Raw genomic sequence first — 15,151 nt, 5'->3', positions numbered from 1 at the left:
GTTTTCTTCCTACTGCATCTTCTGTGCTCCTATGTTGATGAGAGCTGTCAATCCCCGCGGCTTCCTGGATGTAAAATTGTGGTCCTTCTTCTATTTTTTGCAAAATGTCCCGGCTTTTGGTTCCAAGATCTGGTCACCCTAGGTGTCGCTCATTGGTCTATGGGGGTAGAAGCGGGGTGGGAGTAAGTATGACGCAGGGGCACAACAGTGGAAGGCCTGTGGAGCAACGGACAGCCCTAAATCTAAATTAGCATTTTAATTGAGAAGTGGTTTCCAGCTGATAAACCCATTAGCAACTAGGCATTTATCACACGGCTATTTACGGAGTGTTGAGGAACATTGGTGTTACTTTTTTTAATTTCAAATATATTGATTTTTTGGCACAATCAAGAGCGTTCTCATCGATCCGTATTAATTATTTGCGGACGCTAAATATGGAACTTGTAACATAAACGTTACAGACTTATGGAAGAAAAAAATATCATGCGATATTATAATGAATTTTATTCCAAGCGCTGTGAATTTGAGAATAGCCAGGCGAGCAGAGGTAGGATGCTGAGAAAACAAAAAGCCAGTTTAGGAGGCTGCCTGTCTCAAGTTCGGAATGACTGGTCGCCTTGCACGACCTCACCCTGTCTGGCACGAAAATCAAAGGTGTTTTGAATTTTTCATGATTTAAATTGTATCCGCCGGGCTACCATAGCAGCAGGGGCTGCCTGCATACCAGGCATCCTGCAGACCAGGCAGCCTCCTCGGCTCGCGCAGCGCTCCCTGCTCTGCTTGAGAAGAGTTATGAGCGCGGAGGAGGGTCTGCATTGCCGATGACACCCTCGCAACGCTGCCCCACTGTCTGAGCAGCCGCTGCACTAATAACCCGACCCCGGCGCTTGTTCCAATGCAGAGTACGACCCGCGCATTCCCAAAGGAGCAATATGTGGCGTGGTACTGAAACCAATCTGGATGCGTCTGTCCTCCTCCCCGGGCTTCTGTTCCATGTCAGCGCAGCCTGAGCCCGCGCGCCTCCATCAGAGCTGCTGCCTGCTCCTGTAATGGATGTTTTTACACATGCAGTCACGCTTTAAATGCGTTTACGGTTTCCAGTGCAAGATGGATACATGTGAACCCTGGTTTATGCTGCTGTGCGTGTGTTTAAGCGGACAGGCGCGAGCTTTTGGTAAGTAAATACTAATTTATGATGGACATGTGGCGTAGTTAACTGTCACTATTGTTTTAGGTTTTTTTTTCATGGCAAATAATTGATGTTAGCAGCTAGCAAAGCAACACACGGAGATTAGATGTAAAAAATTTGTTTAATTAATTAACAATGTGCATACTCCATAATGCATTGTGAGCGTTTAGAGAATGTAAGAAAATGCACTGTGTGATATAATGGGTTTTTTTCTCTGTCTCAACGCTTTTCCTATGTGTTTGTCCTGGAATCCATAACGCATAAGCATTGGCTTCAACGCACACATTGTGCTCCCAAGCAGTAGAATAAAATGAAGCTGCTATGGTAAAACGCAACTTTCCGAAAAATAAAATATTTGTTCTGTAATTGAGGACCGAGTGACTGCCTGACCAGAAGGGCATGGTTGTTACCGTTGCGTTTTGTTGATTATAAGGCGCGTGCGTTGGAAACAATGTTTGTTACGGCAGGCTGTGGTATGGTTCTTTGGGAATTTAGGAGACCCACCGAAAGTGAATACATAGTTCCTAATTTCGCTCATGTCGCCATCAAAAATACATGTGTACGCGCGGTTTTATGGGATCAGTCCTCAAAAGAAGCCGCATTTTCCTGAACTCGTCACACAGCTAATAGAAAGTATGTTTATTTCAAGAGGATGTAAGGTACTGTCTTATGAACTTCAGAAACGGGTTAGTTGTTTTCAGAGACCCTTGGACTACCATTATGCATTGCCAGTGCCTTATTCAATACCAAGGCCCATCAGATTCCTTGGAAAGACTTTCATTATCCAGTGCTTGTGAATTAAAGTTTACGTTGCAGTTATTACAGTAAATGATCGGCTAAGGGTCCGGTTCTCAATGCCACTCTTAAGAATTTTTGGGGCCCCAAGGTAGTGCATAAATTATACATTGGTTACAACTATAACTTTAGAATTTCTAACGTTTGTATAGTTTAAATTGGGTTTTTATAGAAAGAATAACATTTCAGTATCTATAGCATAGCCTTAACCTTTGGTTTTGTCAATATATACATATATATTTATATAATAAAATTTGTAACTCATGAACAGTAGTAGTTTCTTACAGCAGGATAAATTCAGTTCCGCAGTATTAACCATAGGAGTTCTAAGAGTTCTTGAACAGCAAATTGTGGTCCATATTCTTGTTTCATGAGAGATTAGCTAGGACCACATTCTGATTAACTGCATTCTTTTTCATCTGCATGGAGATCCATCTCTAATATTAAGAGAGTCTGAACATCTGTCAGGCATCAGTGTCCTCGCCTTTTCATCTGGCCTGCTGATATGGGCCCACACCACTTGTCTAGACCTCAAAACGGTAAGAACGGAAGCTCAGACGTCTGTAATGAACTTATCCTCAAGCCTCAAATTAACGAAAGTGAACTACCAAATAGGGCTGTCTAAATAATAACACATCCCTTTCCAGCGCCAAATAAACAACCGCTATGTAGGGGTTATCTCCATATTACAGCTTAATTACTGCGGTCAATGCTTATTTGTGCTTCCCCTTAAAGAAGCAAGCCATAAGGCGTTGTTGGTGGGGAAGTCAATGGAAAGCACCCAGCATTGGAGAAGCCGCTGCTGTTTGCAACTTTGGTGCTCCCCACGTGTCACACCCTGCTGGGCTAGAGAGGAAAGAGTCTTCTGCTCCAGTTGATGTGATGTGTGGTGTCCTGCAACTGATGTGATTGCATCAGCTGCAGGACTGGCATCTAGGAAGTAAGGGCCATATGTACAAACACATTTTCCCATAGACACAGAATGGGTGAAACCCTTTGGTACACCTTGCCCTAAATTCCTGTCTTCTCTGTGAGCACGGAGTGGGCACAAAAAATCCCCATTTTCCATGCTCATGGGGAATTGTGCTACAAGAGGGGGTCATCGATGGAATGCTGAGACTTTCAGCTTTCTAGTAACATCCCTCTTTTTGTGTAACATGCCAGGTGATCAGAGTGGGACCTGGTACTGACATAAGTCTAACTTGCACCGTCATAGATTTCAGATGTCTTCGCAGACGTATATTTAAGATCCTACGCAGAGCATCACAGAGTGCAAGGTTTAGTTATGCCAACTATGAATAACTGTTGAATTTCAGAGATTGTTTTTTTTTTAAACAGTAGTGGGTTTTCAGTGAATTTCCAAGGTTTTTTAAAGTTAAAATCTTACTATTTTCCTTACGTATACCTCTACTTTACCTTTTGGTTTTCTCAGTAAATCCATAGGCGTTGGCAGCTTGCAGAGGGTTGCGCCCAAGGCCTGTCCTCAGGCCAGGCCCAGCAGCCAGCTCTCCTGCCATGGATGGCCACAAACATATCATAATAAGAAATTACTTTACTTTAAAAACATAAATACACAGCTTTTGGGACCAAATGGGGATGGGGCTGCGCGGGCTCCCGCAACAGTCCTGCAGGGTTCTCTTAAGTGCTGGGTGAGTCTTTGTAAGTCTTACTTGTTTCTGATGGGCGCTATAGCCAGGGAGTGGATTGATGCTATCCTGGCGGTTGGATTACAGTGGGGAATTGAGGGCCTTCGCTACCTCGGGATAAGATTGGCACATACTGCTGAAAAATACTATAATCTTAATCATGGGCGGGTCCTGGAGGGATTGAGGACCCCAGTTAGATTGTGGAAGGAGTTGCCGCTTTCATTGATGGGCAGAGCAGCCAATAACGAAGATGGTTATACTGCAGCGATGCCTATATGAGTTGCAGAATAGCCTGTACGAAGTGCCTAGATCATACTTTGCGCAAGTAGGTAGCCTAATTCTAGAGTTGTTATGGGCAAATAGGAGGAGGAGAGTGGGTCTACCTAAGCTGCAACAAACGTGGGAACGCGGCGGAATTGAGCTCCCTCATATGGAACTTTATTACTTTGCCTCCCAACTGCAGCATGCAGTGCATTGGCTTGACCCTGATAGCAACTGGGAGAAGAAGCTTTTACAGGGAGTGTGTGAAGAACATACCCTAACAGCCCTGCTGCTGGGGAACTGGGTGGTGTGGGAATGGGCTCACTTATATAGTGCGATAGGTCTGTAATGTATGGACCTGAACGGTGTCATATGTTTTGTGATGCAACCCATACTCCAGGGATGTACCAACATAAGATATGCAAGCGTTTGCGAGAGTTGCCTTGGACATGACTATGTAGGAATGGAGAGATGGGGGATGTGAGGTAGCGGGAGATCTTTTTCTTGGGGGGAAATCTATCACCCAGCAAGATGCTGTGGACGATTTCCAGTTGGGGAGAGGTCAGTTCCTACAGTATGCGAAAATGGCGGCGACAGCTCGTGGTCTGCGGCCCAGTTTTCCTGACGAACCCCTTGCTTTGGCCACATTGACTGCACTGTTGTCCCTGGGAGGGGGACGGAGACTGATTTCTAATATTTATAAAGCCCTAAGAGATGATATCCTGAATATTACGCTGACTGCGCAGCGTAAGTGGGGGGAAGTGCTAGAAGAAGAGGTTTCAGCCTCAGAGTGGAAACGCCTGTATGACGGGGCTAAGACTAGCAGTTCAAATTCGAGATTCAAACTCATTCAATATAACTACAACCACCAGGTGTATCTAGCCCCAAATATCCTTCAGCGTATATACCCTGCACGATCCCCTCGTTGCCCACACTGCGCTGGACTTGGGCTGACTTCTTTCATATAGTATAGCAAAGTAGTGCTCTGGAATCATACTGGAAAAGTATAGTGAAGACCTTGGAGGGAGACACTAGGTGGAAACTTATACGTATACTTGTACAGGGTGATACTGTTGCAAATGCTTCCTACACCTAGTGAGAAAAACGTAAGCCACATATTTATATTGTTGGGGCTCCTGTCGGCAAAGCGATGCATAGCAATTAAGTGGCTGTACCTTGTTCCCCCAGGGTACTGGGACTGGCAATGGGACTTCTCCGAATGGGCAGTGGCGGATGAGGTTCAGATGAGATATGTTCGCACATATACGAAACTGGCGGATGATATAGTGGCTTGGACACAGACGGTGCAGGATCTGAGAGCACCAAATATTCCACCAGATACGGTAGAGGATGGCTAAAATAATTACATGTGCTTGGCTCTAGTGTGACTGTGTGCAGCATGAATGACGGGGTGGAGGGATAACTGTTAATAAACCTTGCACATGAGGGGGTTGATAGTGGCTAAGTGCCTATTGGGTCTAGAAATGCAAAGGAGAGCGAAAAATAGATATTGTGTGTATAATTATGTCAAAAGTCCGAGAAGTACTAGGAGCAGTAGGGAGTGTGAGAGGGATGTTGGTAGGGTTTTTCTACTTATTTCACCTGTTTGCAATCATACTGCCGGTTATTATCCGTATTTCTACAGAATATCAATGTAGTAATCATATGAAGTGCCAATTGTTTGTGGTGAGATGCTGCATTAAATTATATAAATATAGATTAAAAAAAACAAAAAACAGTCAAGCGGGACTGCAACAAGGCAATTTAATGTTTTTTATTATTATTTAATTTTGTTTAGCTATTTTTTCTGTATAATTGTGTAATTGTTTTCCAATGGAAATTGTACAGGGGAAAAAGTGTTTTCGGACCCCCCTTTTTTCTTGGCCCTCCATTGACAGGTCACCCTGAAACTTTCCAGAAAGTAGCTGAGGTGGTTGAACATTAGTTTTGCAAAGTTTTGTGAAGGTTCGTCAGATGGCACCAAAGTTATTAGCAAAATAAAACATGCCCTTCTTCCTATAAAAACGGACTCATAACTGCACTGTGACTACCACAACTCTGATATATATTTTCACTGAAAAACACATAGATTAAGTTTGCCTTATAAGTAGGTGAAAACGTCAGTTAAAACATAATGTTTGAAACTAACAAAACCTCTGAAGTTCACCAGGGATAGTTATCTCATAGTTTCTTAGGTTTGTAAAGGAAGAATAAATAAAGGTTTCCTAACTATAACCTTAGCCTCAACCTTTGTTTTTTTTCATTGATTTTAAATGTTTTTTATTTTTTAATAACAATTTTTTTCAAATCAAAGTGTTGCGTGTCGTTCATTTGAGTGTTATTAAGTGCGGTGTCGTAGATTATAGTGGTGGACACTGTCATAGAGTGTAGTGTCGTACACTGGAATAGAGTATAGTGGAGTGGTGTAGCATACAGTGGAGTGGCATGATATGTCACATGGTGCAGTGGCATGTTGTATAGTGGAATGCCGTGTCATACAGTATAGTTGAGTATTGTTGAGTATCATACAGCAGTGTTGTTGACTGCATTGTCATGTAGTGTCATGGAGTGTTGTTGAGTAGACTGTCATATGATGCCATTGAGTGGAGTAGAGTGTTGTATAATGTAGTGGCATAGAGTAGACTACAGTGTTATACGGTGTCCTACAGCTCATTGTTGTCTAGTGGACTGTCCTACAGTAGAGTGGCAGGGAGTCTCGTATAGTGAAGTCTTGTACAGTAAAGTTTTGTAGAGTGGAGTGCCATGTCATATTTGAGTGGTGTGTGGTGGAGAGGAGTGGAGTAGCGTGTCCTAGAGTGTCATACAGTGTGGTACTGTGGCATAGAGGGGATGGGCATAGAGTGGAGTAGAGTCTCGTTGAGTGGTATAGAGTGTAAAAAAAGTCATATTGAGTGAAGTTGCATAGAGTATAGTAGGGTGTCCTACAGTGAAGCAGCGTAGAGTGAATTGTCATATAGTGACGTAAAGTGCTGTGAAATGAAGTAGACTGAGTGGTGTGTGGCACAGTGGAGTAAGCTGGTGTGGTGAACAGTATTGGAAAGTGTTATCAAGTGTATCAGAGTAGAGTACCACAGAGTGTATTACAATGTTGTACAGCGGAGTGGAATACAATAGAGAGCAATACAGTATGGTAGAATGGAGTGGCTTAATGTAGTATAAAATATACTAAAATGTATGTTAGACCTGACAGCCTTAGGGTGGTCACCCCTAACTTTTTGCCTGCCTCCCTCCACTTTTTGAACACTGTTTTTGCTGGTTTTAAGACTCTGCACACTTTACCACTGCTATCCAGTGCTAAAGTGCTTATGCTCTCTCCCATTAAACACGGTAACATTGGATCATACCCAGTTGGACTATTTACTTTACTTATAAGTCCCTAGTAGAGTGCACTATGTGTGCCCAGGGCCTGTAGATTAAATGCTACTAGTGGGCCTGCAGCACTGATTGTGCCACCCACTTAAGTGGCCCCTTAACCTTGTCTCAGGCCTGCCATTGCAAGGCCTCCGTGTGCAGTTTCACTGCCAATTCGACTTGGCATTTAAAAGTACTGGCCAAGCCTAAAACTCCCCTATAAGATACCCCTATGGTATGCCCTAGGTAACTCATAGGGCAGGGTGCTGTGTAGGCAAAATGCAGGACATGTACCGGTGTAGTTTACATATCCTGGTAGTGTAAAACTCCTAAATTTGTTTTTACACTGCAGTGAGGCCTGCCCCCTTCATAGGCTCACATTGGGGCTGCCCTCTTACATTGTTTGAGTGGTAGCTGCTGATCTGAAAGGGGTAGGAAGGTCATATTTAGTATGGCCAGAATGGTGTTGTAAAATCCTGCTGACTGGTGAAGTTGGATTTAATATTACTATTTTAGAAATGCCGCTTTTAGAAAGTGAGCATTTCTCTAAACTTAAATCTTTCTGTGCCTTATAATCCACGTCTGGCTGGGATAGTTGACAGCTCCTTGTGCATTTACTCAGACACACCCCAAACACAGGATACTCAGCCTCACTTGCATACATCTGCATTTTGAATGGGCTGGGAGGGTGGAGGGCCTGCTCTCACACAAAGGACTGCCACACCCCCTACTAGGACCCTGGCAGACAGGATTGAACTGAAAGGGGACCTGGTGCACTTCTAAGCCACTCTTTGAAGTCTCCCCCACTTCAAAGGCACATTTGGGTATATAAACAGGGCCTCTGCCCCTACCAACTCAGACATTTCCTGGAGAAGAAACTTGTAACCAGAACCTGCATCCTGCCAAGAAGAACTGTCAAGCTGCCCAAAGGACTCACCTGACTACTTTCTGTGAAGGACTGCTGCCTTGCAGTTGCCCTGCTGTCTTGCTGCTCTCTGGCTGAGGTGAAGAAGTGCTCTCCAAGGGCTTGGATAGAGCTTGCCTCCTGTGCCCTGAAGTCTCAGGACCAAAAAGACTTCATCTTTTCAAGAAGGACTCCTTGTGAGGTGAAATTCGACACACAGCCTGCCAGAAACGACGCACAGCCTGCACGCAATGAAAATTTCACTGCATGCCGAACCGGAACGACGCAGCCCATCTGCGCAATGAGAAGATTGACGCAGCGCCAGCATAGTGACCAGAAATTCGACGCACCGCCCACTGGATCGACGCATAACCGAGCTGGAAGGACACAGCCCGACTTCCAGAGAGGAATCGACGCAGCGCATGCGTGCGGTAGAACATTTGATGCAACTCCCACCGGATCGATGCAGCTCCTGTGACTTAGTTCTGCTTGCGCAAGAAATCAACACACCATCCCCAGGGCGTCTGAAAACCCCGCAACCCGAAGAGGATCCACGACTGAGCACCTGAAATCGACGCACAGCCATCCCTGCATGGAAACTAAACAACGCATTGCCGTGTGCGGCCCGAGAAATGGACGCACACCCTTTTGTTTCCACGCTTCTCCTCCTCTGCGGCCCTTTGCGGAGATTTTTCACGCAAACCTTCTACTTTGTGCTTGAAAGAGACTTTGTTTGCTTTTAAAAGACTTAAGACACTTTATATCACTTTTCAGTGATATCTCTACATTTACTTTTTGCATCTTTGATCATTTTGATCTGCATTTAACCAGATAAATATTAAGGTGGTCATTACAACCCTGGCGGTCGGTGTTAAGGCGGCGGTAAAAAAAATGGAATTACGACCGTGGCGGAAACCGCCAACATAGACAGCCACTTTAACACTCCGACTGCCATGGCGGTACAAACAAACACAGCGGCGGTCACCGGCAACAGACAGGCGGAACACAATGTACCGCGCACAGAATTACAACCTACCAATCCGCCACCTTTTCCGGGGTGGATTCACCGCAAACAAAAACACGGCGGAAACAGGACTTCGAAGGGAAAACGCTCACCTCTGCACACCCCACGAGGAACCAGGACTCCATGGAACCAGAGCTCCACATTTTTCAGGCCATTATCTTCTTGCTCCTCTACCAGGAGGACGAACGCCGGCGGCGAAGACCACAGTGAGTACTGCACCTACGACACAGGGGAGGAGGGAGGGAAAAAACAGTGACACACACACGCAACTCGCAACACCCCCACCCTCACCCACGACAACACACACACTAATACAGTATGATACATAACAGTTACACCCCTCAACCCCCCTGGAAGAATGCAAAGACAAAAGGAAATGAGGTGAACTTTGTAATATATTAAAATTCAGTATTCAAAAAATATACATACACTATTTACAAATATATACACCAATAATATTAGTCCAAGGTATTCCACCATTAAAGTCTGTGGACCACTGGGTTCAAAATGCATGGGCGAGGCCCACACAAGATACCCGAACAAGACGTAGAGGACACTGCAGGGGCATCAGATAGAAATAAAACAGGCACCTCAGGGGGAAGAGAAAGGGTGGGCACCTGAGCCAGTTGAGTGCACGACGCCAAATCCACGAGGGGGCCCCATGCCCACTGTTCAATCCTGGGGAGTGCAAAGCCACAGTCTCTCAAGTCTCTACAGTGGGTGGTTTGCCCATTGTTCAATCTTGGGGAGTGCAAAGCCACAGACTCTCAAGTCTCTACAGTGGGTGGTTTGCCCACTGTACAATCCTGGGGAGTGCAAAGCCACAGTCTCTCAAGTCTCTACATTGGGTGGTTTGCCCACTGTTCAATCCTGGGGAGTGCAAAGCTACAGTCTCTCAAGTGGATAACAGTCTCTACTGGTTCTGGAGGGGGCCTTGTGCCCAGAGTGCTTCATCCTGCCAAGGACTGAGGTAGTGGATGTATCTCTCCACTGGTTCTGGAGGGGGCCTTGTGCCCAGAGTGCTTCATCCTGCCAAGGACTGAGGTAGTGGATGTATAGTGGATGTATCTCTCCACTGGTTCTGGAGGGGGCCTTGTGCCCAGAGTGATTCATCCTGCCAAGGACTGAGGTAGTGGATGTATCTCTCCACTGGTTCTGAGAGTGCTTCATCCTGCCAAGGACTGAGGTAGTGGTTGTATCTCTCCACTGGTTCTGGAGGGGGCCTTGTGCCCAGAGTGCTTCATCCTGCTCGTGGCGGCCTCAGTAGCGACAGAGCTTTTGGCGCTCATGGTCATTGGCAGCGGTGCTTGTGGCGGCGGTGTCATTGGCAGCGGTGCTTTTGGCGGCAGTGTCTTTGGCAACCGTTCAGCTGCTGGCGGTCCTCTCTTGGGCAGCGGGGATGCTGCTGGCGGTCCTGTCTTGGGCAGCGGGGCTGCTGCTGGCGTTCCTGTCTTGGGCAGCGGGGCTGCTGCTGGCGGTCATGTCTTGGGCAGCAAGGCTGCTGCTGGCGGTCCTGTCTGGGGCAGCGGGGCTGCTGCTGGCGGTCCTGTCTTGGGCAGCGGGGCTGCTGCTGGCCGGCTCCTTGGCAGCAGGGCTGCTGCTGGCGGACCTGTCTTGGGCAGCGGGGCTGCTGCTGGCCGGCTCCTTGGCAGCAGGGCTGCTGCTGGTGGTCCTGTCTGGGGCAGCGGGGCTGCTGCTGGCCGGCTCCTTGGCAGCGGGGCTGCTGCTGGCAGACTTGTCTTGGGCAGCGGGGCTGCTGCTGGCCGGCTCCTTGGCAGCGGGGCTGCTGCTGGCGGACCTGTCTTGGGCAGCGGGGCTGCTGCTGGCCGGCTCCTTGGCAGCAGGGCTGCTGCTGGTGGTCCTGTCTGGGGCAGCGGGACTGCTGCTGGCCGGCTCCTTGGCAGCGGGGCTGCTGCTGGCGGACCTGTCTTGGGCAGCGGGGCTGCTGCTGGCCGGCTCCTTGGCAGCAGGGCTGCTGCTGGTGGTCCTGTCTGGGGCAGCGGGGCTGCTGCTGGCGGTCCTGTCTTGGGCAGCGGGGCTGCTGCTGGCGGTCCTGTCTTGGGCAGCGGGGCTGCTGCTGGCCGGCTCCTTGGTAGCGGGACTGCTGCTGGCGGTCCTGTCTTGGGCAGCGGGCTGCTGCTGGCGGTCCTGTCTGGGGCAGTGGGGCTGCTGGTGGTCGGCTCCTTGGCAGCGGGGCTGATGGCGGTCTTCTCCGCCGTGCTGATCTTCCCAGACTTGCCGGTTTTCTTGTGCCCCTTCCCCACCTTGGAAGGTGTCGCAGCTGACTCCGCACTTCCACCTGTACCCCTGGGAGCGGCTTTGGTGGTTGGTGTCTTCCTCCTGTACCGCCGGGCACTGCCCAACTTTTGATGCTTGACAGGTGGGGGACTGTCCGTGCTGTGGCTCCTTGCCACACTGGCTGCCCTGCTGCCTCGTGCACTCCATAATCTGGTGACTACTGGCACCACTGGTCCCGCCGATGTTGTGGCTGAGGTGCTAGGTTGGGACCTGGAGAGTCGGGCCCTAGGAGACTGACGGGGTGGGGGAGGTGAGGGAAAGAGGTCAAGGCTGGCCAGGAAAAGTTTCTTAGGAACACTGGGACGGGTAGATAGTGGGGGTTTGGGAGTGGAGGAAGAGGTAGTGGTCGTTGGAGGTGTACGTTTGCTGAGTTTGGGTGAAAGTGCATGGGCTGGAGGCTGTCGTGAGGTGGATGGCTGTTGGGTGGGTGTGTGGCTGTGTTTGTGTACCTTGGGAGGTGGCCTCACAGACACACTGGGAGAGGACACAGGGGATGTGTGAATGGTAGTGGGGGTGGTGACTGCACGTGAGCGGGGTGTGGTGGTGGGTGTGCTGGTGATGGACGTAGTGGCTGAAGATGTAGTGCATGCAGGTGTGAGTGGAGACGAGACTGGTAGAGATGAGGAGGGGGACACAGTGGAGGCAGTGGATGTTGGTATGTCTGCATGTGGGTGATGCTTGCGTGAGTGCCTGTGGGATGTGTGGTGGTTATGTTTGCCAGAGCTTCCTTTGTGTGTTGAGGTGTGTGCATGCTGGTCGGATGGTGTGCTTGGGATAGGCTGAGGTACAGGGGTGTGGGTCTGGGTGGAGGGAGTTGGAGGGGGGAGGCTAGAGACAGGGACAATGGCTGCCATCAGTGCTGAGGCCAGAGTCTGAAAAGCTTGCTGAAGGGCTGCCTGACCAGAATGAATGCCCTCCAGGAATGCATTGGTCTGTTGCAACTGCCTCTCTACACCCTGGATGGCATTCAAAATGGTAGACTGCCCAACCGTGAGGGACCTGAGGAGGTCAATGGCCTGCTCGCTGAGGGCAGCAGGGGTGACTGGGGCAGGGCCTGAGGTGCCTGGGGCGAAGGTGATGCCCACCCTCCCTGGTGAGCAGGCACGGGCAAAGGCTGAGGAGCTGCTGGGAGGGCGGTGCTGGAAGGGGTGGTGGCGGCTGTACCTATAGATGCGGGGGGCACAGATGGGCCCGCCACCGCAAGGGAGCTCCCATCAGAGGACAAGTCCGTATCACTGATGTCAGCTCCTGTCCCCGCCGTGGAGCTCCCCTCGCCCTCCGACCCACTGGTGAAATCGGAGTCCGTAGTCTCGCCCTCCAGGGCCATGTGGGATGCAGCTCCCTCCTGCCCCGGTGCCACTGCTCCTCCGCCTGATGATGCTAATGCACACAAGTACAGGGAGACCACAAAAGGGGGGGGGGACAGAAGAAAGACATGTTGAGTACATGCATTACCGCTACCCGAAACACACAGAAGCCCCTTGCACTACGCTGCACACTTGGGGTCCACTATTCAATCCCTGGGACATGGCCTACAAGGCTATGGCCGATATCTGCTCACATGGATGTCACAGGAGCCTGACTAGGTGTAGTTGGCACTGTACCCAGGTGGGGTGGGGTGCCACAGGGTCTGCCTGAAAAAGGGGACTTAACTATCACACTTGCCCTGGCCTAGGGTAACCCACAGCCCACCTCCCCCACCCAGGCACCTCCACTGCGTGCTGAATCAGCAGAATGAGAGTGTACTCACCCCCTTGTTGCTGCTATGATGCCTCAAGCGCCCATCCAACTCCATATATCCCACCGCCAGGATCCTGAACATCAGGGGGGTCATGGTGCGACGGGCACCCCTCCCACGTTGGGAGGCCATCCCCAGCTGGGCCTCCGCCGTCTTCTTGCTCCAGTGGCGAATGTCCTCCCATCTTTTACGGTAGTGGATGCTCCATCTGTGGTAGACCCCCAGGGTCCGGACGTCCTTGGCGATGGCACGCCAAACATCCTTCTTCTGGTGGGCGCTGACCTACAGGAATTGTACAGGGGAAAAAGAAAAGTTATTACCAACTGCACCGTCACAGTCATTGGCCCGCATCCCTACCCTTGCCATGTGGCACATGCACTCACCTCATTTCATGCACGCCTCATTCCCCCCCTATCTTTCATCCACCCCACTCCACACAGCCATTGCCCATACAGCATGCTCACAGTGTACTTACCTGTTTGTCTGGAGGACCGTAGAGTAGCGTGTATTGGGGGAGGACCCCATCCACGAGTTTCTCCATCTCCTCCGTGCTGAAGGCAGGGGCCCTTTCCCCAGACGCACAAGCCATTGTCTCCTCCAGACTGAGGTCACAGCAGCACTTGCAGTGTAGGTCCTCTCCTGTCGAAGATCAGGTATCGAGTGATTGAGCTGATAGAAAATGGTGGTCATGTCTGCGGCGGTGCGTACCGTCACGGCCGGCGTACATCGTCATTGGCTCCTGGGACCCATAGTGTCCAATGTTAGCCAATGCAGAATTGCACTGCGGTCTTCGACCGCCTACCGCAACGGTGTACAACGCCAGCGCAGTTACCTCATATCCCATTGTCCCACTTTACAGGTCAGGCAGCCGCCATTTCAGGGGCCCACATGGCTTTATTTTTAACTGCGTCACACATACCTAGGCCTTGGCTCAACACTCATACAGGCAAATTTCAGGTTATGAATAGTTTTCTGAGTAAGCTGTGTTTACGTACCTCTGAGTTAGTTAACTCTGTGCTCGCTGTTGTCCTCCATAGGCACCGTCCGCTGGGACATGTGAGGAGATGGCGGCATCCTCCGGTGTACAGACTTCTGGTGGACCTGTCGACAATGGAGGAAAGACATGTAATCGACTGTACGCCAAAACAACGACTGTAAAAAAAACTACTGCCTTAACAATGAGGTCGGAACACCGACCTCGTTGCTACTACTAATGATTTTACCACGAATGCCTTAACAACGATATTTCGTTGTAAAGGCATTCCTGATAAAATCATTAGCAATAGGCACCATTCACCCTACATCCCTCACCCCACCCCCCCAACCCCACCCCAAAACCTAAAACCCCCTGACCCCCCACCCACTCCCCAAAACCAAAAACGCCCCACCCCCAAATCCACCCCAAAACCTAAAACCCCCTGACCCCCCACCCACTCCCCAAAGCCAAAAACGCCCCACCCCCCCAACCCCACCCTAAAACCTAAAACCCCCTGGCCCCCCACCCACTCCCCAAAACCAAAAACGTCCCACCCCCCAACCCCACCCCAAAACCTAAAACCCCTTGACCCCCCACCCACTCCCCAAAACCAAAAACGCCCCACCCCCCCAACCCCACCCCAAAACCTAAAACCCCCTGACCCCCCACCCCCTCCCCAAAACCTAAACCCACACTTACCTTCGCCAAGTCCCTTCTTTGTACCTTAACCACGCATGTTCGTTGTTCAGAACATACGTAGTTAAGGCACAAAAAAACGAAGTCGTGGTTAAAAAAAGCGTTGTTGCGCTTTCGTTAAACACGACCTTCGGAAAAAAAAAGTCGTAAAAAAGGATGTTTCCCCATGTAATCATCACCTACAGGCTTGATCGTGCCACAATCCTGGAACTGTGTGCCCAGTTGGAGCCAGACCTGATGTCAGCTATCCGC

At 49.6% G+C, this 15,151-nt stretch overlaps 1 protein-coding gene across 1 annotated transcript in view; it reads left to right on the top strand.

Annotated features, from left to right (window-relative positions):
* The first annotated feature begins 699 nt into the window (after positions 1-699).
* Positions 700-15,151, top strand: part of CHRNA5 (cholinergic receptor nicotinic alpha 5 subunit) — a 186,574-nt gene continuing 172,122 nt past the window's right edge. The window contains exon 1 of the mRNA XM_069222044.1: positions 700-1,174. Within this exon, the coding sequence (XP_069078145.1) occupies positions 1,054-1,174 (121 nt within the window). The 5' untranslated portion in view covers positions 700-1,053. The remainder of the gene's footprint in view (positions 1,175-15,151) is intronic.

Source organism: Pleurodeles waltl, chromosome 3_1, assembly GCF_031143425.1.
Source record: "Pleurodeles waltl isolate 20211129_DDA chromosome 3_1, aPleWal1.hap1.20221129, whole genome shotgun sequence".
Lineage (NCBI taxonomy): Eukaryota > Metazoa > Chordata > Amphibia > Caudata > Salamandridae > Pleurodeles > Pleurodeles waltl.
The sequence above is the reverse complement of the archived record's forward strand: the minus strand, read 5'-3'. Positions and strand labels throughout refer to the sequence as shown.